The sequence below is a fragment of the Chrysochloris asiatica genome, unplaced genomic scaffold, assembly GCF_000296735.1.
Source record: "Chrysochloris asiatica unplaced genomic scaffold, ChrAsi1.0 scaffold00092, whole genome shotgun sequence".
In the NCBI taxonomy this organism is placed as follows: Eukaryota; Metazoa; Chordata; class Mammalia; order Afrosoricida; family Chrysochloridae; genus Chrysochloris; species Chrysochloris asiatica.
Genome location: NW_006408610.1, coordinates 7020177 through 7029042, shown reverse-complemented (window position 1 = coordinate 7029042; position 8866 = coordinate 7020177). Strand labels below are relative to the sequence as shown.

At 41.3% G+C, this 8866-nt stretch overlaps 1 protein-coding gene across 1 annotated transcript in view; it reads left to right on the top strand.

Moving 5' to 3' along the window:
* THSD4 (thrombospondin, type I, domain containing 4) overlaps positions 1 to 7816 on the top strand; it is a 284521-nt gene extending 276705 nt beyond the window's left edge. Inside the window, exon 12 of the mRNA XM_006866532.1 lies at positions 7625 to 7816. Within this exon, the coding sequence (XP_006866594.1) occupies positions 7625 to 7767 (143 nt within the window). The 3' untranslated portion in view covers positions 7768 to 7816. The remainder of the gene's footprint in view (positions 1 to 7624) is intronic.
* The last annotated feature ends 1050 nt before the right edge of the window (positions 7817 to 8866 follow it).

Sequence of the window (8866 nt, the reverse complement as noted above, 5' to 3'; positions counted from 1 at the left end):
ACAGGCATGCCTACATCATAGCACAGAGTTCAAAGCAGACTGCAGTCTGTAAGGAAAGTTTAAATCTGATCAAGCTCAGATTTTAAAGAAATAAATTCAGTGATTCCATTGTATTGAAATCATTGAAGATCCATTTGAGAGACGAAGGAAAGAAAGAGGAAAAAACCCTAAGAGCTGCCTTATGCCATATACAAACATAAATCCTTAATGGATTAAAAACCCTAATATAGAAATCAAAATGGTAACATATTAGAAATATATCTATAGATAGATAGATAGATAGATAGATAGATAGATAGATAGATAGATATTTGTGTGTGCATGTTCGTTAAAGCTTTTATAAGTTAGATACCCAGAGGCCTTGTGCATCTCCCTTTAAAAATACCACAACCAAGATTTGGAAGAAATAAGAGAGGAGATTGTAAGCAAACATTTCCGCATACCTTATTAGAATGTGTCTTACAATCAGCATGAGGAGGAAAGGCCCCGCCAGGAGACTGAGGACTAAACAGTGATGTAATTACCATTGCGGGTTCAGGAACACAAATATCTCCATCAAGCTGTACCTAAGGATCCCTGGTGGCACAGTGGGTTAGGCATAGACTGCTCACCAAAGGTTGGTGGTTCAAACCTACCAGCCACTCCTCAGGAGAACGATGAGGCAGTTTGCTGTCATAAAGAGTTGCAGCCTCGGGAAGCCTCTAGGGCAGTTCTAGTGTGCCCTGCAGGGCTGCTGAGTTACAATATGGCAGCAGTGGATTTGATTTGGTTTCGTGCTCACCTTTCTTAACGTACTTGAATTTGGCAACACCACACATAGTAGAAACTAAATTTAAATTTGGATCCCAAATTGTTACTTAAATGGCTGTTTAACAGATTACACCAGATTACAACATTGGAAAATAAGTTGTATACATAAAGTTGTCCACTTGTCTCAAACCTGGCAAATTAAAGGCAGTCGAAATTGCCAAGAGGCTGGAGGCTCCTGAGTTCTGAAGGGCTGCCTCTCAGCTGACAAACATCTGTCCAAACTCTTATTCATAGGGTGAGATGCAAAATATTTTTGAAGCCAATCTTTTTTGTTTTTTTTCCAATCTATTTTTTTCTTCTGACTTTATGGTGTCTTTTCAAGGTGGCAGGGGTGGACTTTAATTTCTAATTGTATAAAATCCCATAAAAGAGACAAAACTCACTGTCATCAAATTGATTTCAACTCATAGTAACCCTATATAAGATTCCAAGGTTATAAATCTTTAAGAGAAGCTGTCGAGGTTTGACATACCAACTGGTAGGTTTGAAATACCAGCCTTACAACTAGCAACCCAACACTTAACCCACAGCAACACCAGGGCCCCTTATTAAGGGGAAAGAGGTCAACGAAATAGAAAATGTAGGCAAAACCTCGGTATTCTTCCATATGTCTCAAGCTACCCGTGGTATGCGTGTTCAGGCTGACTGTCTGAGTTGTAAGCAGGAGCATATTACCCAGTGAGCAAGTAAGCATGGGCTTACTTGTGCTTACTTGCAAATCTGCTGTGAACAGTTTCACATGTTTTTCACCATCCCCATCAGCGACTTTAAATGTGAAAAGAGGCTGGGATTCTGTAGGAAGGTGCTGTGGGGTTATGAGAGTTAGGTACCAGCCAGATCTAGAAACAGAACCATTTATTGACCTATGTATATGAAAACAACAGCAAAGAACCAAGAATAGCCAAGTTAACTCTGACGATGCAAAGTGTTGCAGGACTTATTCTACCATATATCAAGACTTACTTGCACAGGGATTAAGAAATAAACCAGTAGAATAAATTAGAGAGCCTAGGAATAAGCCCAAGAATATGTTCAATCCATGAAGAAGGTGCCATTATGAATCAGTGTGGAAAATGTGAGTCATTTGACAAAGAATAAAGAGATCATTGTTTGCCAATATTGGAAAAACAAAACTGAATTCCTACCATCCACCACAATAAACTCATCAATAACAGGTTGATTAAGAACATAAGAGTAAATGGTGAAGAGAAATTTTTAAATATTTTTGCAAGCCTACATGGTGAAATATACATAGATAAGTCAAAAATTACCTGCACTCCAGTTATATTAAAATGTCTGTCCACATCCACAGCTGATGACGACATTGATTGTGCACATTGAAATGATTCTGTTGAATAGACAAGCGACAGTGGATTCTGTGGTAAATCATTTGTAGATCAGCCATAGCTATGTCTAGGAAACAACCCACGACAGACTTGGGTTTTGAAAAGTTTGTGCAAGATGGGTACTGAAACAACTCATAGAAGAGCATAAACAGAAGTGTTTGGACATCTGCAAACAACATTTGGACCAATGCTCAAAGGAAAGTAAAAGTTTCTTTTTTTAAAACTTGTTACTGGTGATGAGAGATAAGTCATCACTACGAGTCTGAAAATAAATGGCAGAGTATGGAATGGAAATATCCTCAATCACCAACAAAGAAAAAGTTCAAAAGTCAACCTTCAGCTGGAAAATTGATGCTTACAATTTTCTGGGATTCACAAGGGATTCAACCTGTATGCTGAGCAAATAATACGAGAAGCTGGGTTCTATGAAGAAAAACGTGGCATCAGGATTGGAGGAAGACTCATTAACAACCTGCGATATTGCAGATGATACAACCTTGATCGCTGAAAGTGAAGAGGACTTGAAACATTTACTTATGAAGATTAAAGAGCACAGCCTTCGATATGGATTGCATCTCAATGTCAAGAAAACAAAAATCCTCACCACTGGACCAATAAACAACATTCTTATCAATGGAGAAAAGATTGATGTTGTCAAGGACTTCATTCTTCTTGGATCAACTATCAACACTCGCGGAAGTAGCAGTCAAGAGATCAGACGACGTATTGCACTGGGCAAATCTGCTGCACAGGAACTTTTTAAAGTGTTGAAGAGTAGAGATGTCAGCTTGAGGACTAGGGTGCGACTGACCCAGGCCATTGTGTTTTCAATAGCCTCATATGGATGCGAAAGCTGGACAGTGAATAAGGAGGATCGTAGAAGAATTGATGCCTTTGAGTTGTGGTGTTGGAGGAGAGTACTGAAAGTGCCATGGACTGCCAAAAGAACCAATAAATCTGTTTTGGAAGAAGTGCAGTCAGAGTGCTCCTTGGAGGCCAGGATGGCTAAACTTCGTCTCTCCTACTTTGGACATATTGTCCGGAGGAAACAATCGCTGGAGAAGGATGTCATGCTGGGTAGGGTGGAGGGTCAGAGAAAAAGAGGAAGACCCCCAACGAGATGGATCAGCCAGGTGGCATCATTGATGCACTCAAGTGTGGCAGCGGTAGTAGTGAGGTTGGCCCAGGATCGGACATTGTTTCGTTCTGCTGTGCATGGGGTCGCTATGAGTCGGTTCCGACTTGATGGCACCTGACAACAACAACAACATCAGGAAAAAGATCCAACAATCAACAGGGCTCATTACAGTGAGATGCTCACTGAAGAGCTGAAGCCCAAACTTCAAATTAAATGGATGGTCTTTCATGACAATGCACGTCCTTCACACACCTCTGCCCACACTGTTGACACTCAGCAAAAACTTCATTTTGAGGTGTTAAAGCATCCTTACTATAGTCCTGATCTTGCTCCATCAGACTTTTACCTGTTTGGTGCCCTGAAAGAAGCCCTTCGAGGATGAAGAGTCACCTCTGATGAAGAAGTTCATGGCTCACAGCTCAGCCTAAAACAGGTTTCAATAAGGGAATATTGTCAGCTTGTTGAGAGATGAGCAAAATGTATTAAAAAGCAAGGAGATTATGTCGAAAATGATGTATTTGTCTTTTCTAAAATTGTTTAAAATTAATTCTACAACCAGAGTGCAGATACTTTTTTACATACCCTCATGTATGTGTGTGTGTGTGTGTGTGTGTGTTTTGTTGTGTTTTGTTTTGATGAATTAGACACTAATGACCAAAAGCCAGAAGAGTTGTGGTATGACATCAAGAACGTTATACAGGAAGAAAGTCATTCAGAAGACAAAAAAGAATGAAAAAAACAAAATGGATGTCAGAGGAGACTCTGAAATTTGCTCTCTGGCATAGAGATGCTAAAGCAAATGAAGAAATGAGGAAGTAAAAGAGCTGAACAGAAATTTCAAAGAGCAGCTTGAGAAGACAAAGTCAAATATTATAACGAAATGAACAAAGACTTGGAGTTAGAAAACCAAAAGGAGAGAACACGCTCAGCATTTTTCAGTCTCAGGAAACTGAAGAGAAAATACAAGCCTCAACTTGAAATACTGAAGGATTCTATGGGCAAAATATTGAATGATGCAGAAAGCATCAAAAGAAGATGGAAGGAATAGTAAAGTCACTGTACCAAAAGGAAATGTTCAACCATTTCAAGAGGTACCAGATGATCAAGAGCCAGTGATACTGAAGGAAGAAGTCTAAGGTGCACTGAAGGCTTTAGCAAAGAGCAAAGTTCTTTGTATTAATAGAATACAAATTGAAATCTTTCAACAAACTGATGCAGCATTGAAGGCCCTCACTCATCTATGCCAAGATATTTGGAAGATAGCTACCTGGCCAACTGATTGGAAATGATCCATATTTGTGCCCATCCAAAAAAAGGTGATACAATGGAAAGCGGACATCATCAGATAATATCATTAATATCACAAGCAAGTAAAATTTTGCTAAAAAGGTCATTCAAAAATGGCTGCAACAGTACAATGACCAGGAACTTTCAGATGTTCAAGCTGATTCAGACGAGGACCTGGAACATGGGGTATCATTGTTGATATCAGATGGATCTTGGCTAAAAGCAGAGAATACCAGAAAGATGTTTACCTGTGCTTTATTGACCATGCAAAGGTTTCCCATTGTATGGATCATGACAAGCTAAGGACAACATTGGAGAGAATGAATATTCCAGAACACTTAATTATGCTCATGAGGAACCTGTTCATAGACTAAGAGATAGTTGTTCGAACAGAACAAGAAATGTTTAAAATTAGGAAAGGTGTGAGCTTGGATTGGATTCTTTCATCATACTCATTCAATCTGTATGCTGAGTAAATAATCCAAGAAACTGGATTATGTGAAGACGCCTGTGGCATCAAAATTGAAGGAAGACTCATTAACATCCTGCGATTTGCAGATGATACAACCTTGCTTGCTGAAAAGGAAGAGGACTTAAAATACTGATGAAGATCAAAGACCACTGCTCTTGGTATGGGTTGCACCTCAATGTAAAAAAAACAAAAATCTTCACCACTAGACCAATAAATAGCATCATGATCAATGGAGATAAGACTGAAGTTCAAAAACTTCATTTTGTTCAGCTTAACACTTAAGGAAGCAGCAGTCAAGAAACCAAACGACATATTGCATTGGGCAGATATGCTGCCCAAGATCTCTTTAAAGTGCTCAAGAGCAAAAGATGTCAGTTTGAGGAGTCATGTGCCTGACCCAAGTCATGGCATTTTTGGTAGCCTTATATGCATGTGAAAGTTGGTCAGTGAATAAAGAAGATAGTGGAAAAATTGATGCATTTAATTTATGGTGTTGGAGGAGAATATTTAAAGTACCAAAGACTACCAGAAGAACAAGCAAATGTGTGTTGGAAGAAGTACACCCAGAATGCTCCTTAGAAGCCAAATGGCAAGACTTCATCTCTCATACTTAGGACATATTATCAGGAGGAATCAGTCCCTGGAAAAGGACATCATATTTGGTAAAGTGAAGAATCAACAATAAAGTGAAGACTCCCAACGAGATGGATTGGCACAGTGGCAGCAGCAATGGGGCCAAGCACAGTAATGACCATGAAGTTGGCTCAGGACTGGGCAGTGTTTCCCTCTGTTGTACATAAGGTCACTATGGGTTGGTACCAACTCAACAGCACCTAACAACAACTTTTTTGGTACAATTTCTTCAATGAGAAACAAAATGTCAAAAAACAAAAAGAAAAAATTATAATGTCAGTTACACTAAAATCAAAACTGTGTCCATCAAATGACTTCATAAAGTGCTAAGAAAAACTAAACAGAGATAAGATATGACCATCAAAGGAGATAAGCCCACATTATACACCATGATTGTAACCCCTCCATGCAACAACAGTTATCCCACTTCCTCCATGTGATTCTTGTTTCCGTTCCATCCTCGACACCAACCCTTCTGAACTTTGTCCCTAGGTAAACGTCACCCTTTTCATCTTGAATGGTTGACTGTTCCATAGTGAGTTTACCTCACTAATAGTATTATCCAATATATATCTTTCTACTGCTTGCCTAAAAATTGGGCCACGAGGGTGGGTTCCATTCCCAACCTGAAGGGTGACTGAGGGTCCTAGTCATGGGTTCTTTCAGTCTCTTTCTAACCAGTAAATCCAGTCTTTTTCATAAAAACAATCCAGTATCTTTCCATTCTATTTTTCCATGGATTTTTTTTAAGCCCCTTTGTATAAAGAATGTTCATGATTCATAAAATAAAAGAAGTTAACAAGTTTAGCTCATGGGCCAAAGACACAAAGAAACAGTTTATAGGAAGGAAAAATGGTAACTATACATATGAGGATACTCTATGCTCAGCCTCATGTGGGAGTCATCTCGCATCCAGTAGATTAACATGTGGCGCCAGGGGCATTCTTTTAAGACTGACAGAGAGGTTAATTGTTACATCTGCTTTGGAGATGAATCTGAACAGATCTAGTAAGATTGTTTATATCTTATGACCCAGCAAGATGCAGAGAGGACGGCATATACAAAACTATTTAAAAGAACACTGTCTACAAGAAGACGCAAGTGAACAAAGATCAGAATTTAATATTGGTTGCCAGGGTGGGAGAGTGGACTATAGGATAAGCATTGGGCTGCCAACCACAAGGTCAACCCCACCAGATGCCCCTTGGAAACCCTATACAGGGTCTCTGTGAGTCAGAATCGACTTGACATCACTTAACAACACAACAGCAAGAATGGGAGAGTTTGGTAAAGGGGAGCCATTGTATAGGAAGCACATTGAACTTTTGTTTATGGTGATGGAAACTTTGGCAATGGCTATCAGTGATGGTTGCATAATGTGATTGATGTCATTGGTGTCACCGAATCGTAGTAGCATGTGAAGATGTTGATTGGACAAATCTTGTGTTATCTGTATTTATTTTTACAACAAGAAGAAGGAGCATCGTTACTAACAGCAAAAAAAAAAAAAAAAAAATCAGCCATTGAGAACCCTAATCAATTCTGGCTCATGTAACTTCTACTCAGTAACGCATGAGGTCGCCATGAGTCAGAATCTCCTTGATAACAGCAACAAGCACACACTCATGCCTCACACAGGTAATAAACATACGCAATAAAACAAGGGAGAAGGTTGCCTACGTTTCATAGCGACCCCACATGTGTAAGAGTAGAATTGTACTCGGTAGGGTTCTCAATGGCTGATTTTTTGGGGGGGGGAAAAATCACCTCTGGGTGGAACCTCTAATCTTTCAGTAGCAGCCCAGCACATGAACTGTTTGCACCATCCAGAAAACAGCAGAGCTAGAAGTAAAAGGCTTGCCCACACCCTGTTCTCTTCCCATCGTTCCATGCTGCCTCTTGTGTTCACGTGGTCTTTTTTGTTCTCTCCTGCTACAGATGAAAACTGCAAGGACAAATACTACAACTGTAACGTGGTAGTGCAAGCACGACTCTGTGTCTACAACTACTACAAGACCGCCTGCTGCGCCTCTTGCACTCGAGTGGCCACCAGGCACCCAGGGTACCTGGGCAGCCGATAACACTCCTGCCTGCACCACAGTCAGTGTGGCGGCGCCACCTGCCTTCCCGGAGCTGTAAGCAGTATGACTGACTGGTCGTGGCTCCTCCAGGCACTGCCTGGCCCCGAACACCCCAAGTCTAGCTAGTCACCACCCCAACCTTCAGTAAAGTTTTGTACACAGGATGTTCAGAAGCCAGGGTTGATCCTGTAAGCATCACCATATACTGTGGATCTTCTCTCTGGGACCTGCACCTGCTAAAGGTGTTCTTGGAAAACCAAGTGCATGTAGCCTCCAGCCACACTTCCACCCTGGCATTCCCCTCATGGCGCTGCCTCTGCCACTGTGCTCTTAGCCTCCCAGCATGCTACTAGCGCCCCTTGGAGTATCCGCAGAGGCAATGCCACCGACCTTATGTTGTTGTTATGTGCCATGGAGTCGGTTCCGACTCATAGCGACCCTGTACAGGGTTTCCCAGGCTGTAAATCTTTACGGGAGCAGAAAGCCTCATCTTATTCCTGCGGAACAGCTGGTAGTTTCGAACTGCTGACCCTGAGGTTAGCAGCCCGATTCGTAACCACTACACTACCAGAGCCCCCACCCTAGAGCCCCACTAAGCCTTGCTGAGACGCCCGCCATGCTGTTACCTCAGCCCCAGCTGTGCCTGTTCCCATTCTCAAAGATACTAGACGGTTTTCTTGTCTAATGACACGAATATCTCACGTTAATATGGTGCTTGACTGTTCAGCAGATGTATGAGGGGCTTCACAAAGTTTCTGGGAAAATGGAATGAAAACATAATGGCATTTTCCCAACAGCTTTTTGAAGCCACCTCATATTTATTCCCAGAGATGATCTCATTAGCAGTTCATGAAGTCCCAGAGTGGAAGGCAGAGGATGATTCATTATTTCCATTTTGCTGACAAGGAAGCTGCAGCTCAACTTAGGTCATTGATCTGCCAGGTGGATTCTGTGGGAGAACTGAGTTCCTACCCATATCATCTGACTACAAAGCCCAGAGAACTACCCTCACATCGTGACCCCTCCACCAACAACCAGGCCCCCAGGCTGAGAGGAAGAGGTCAGAGCTATGTTAATGTGTTAATGCAGCTGCCTGAGA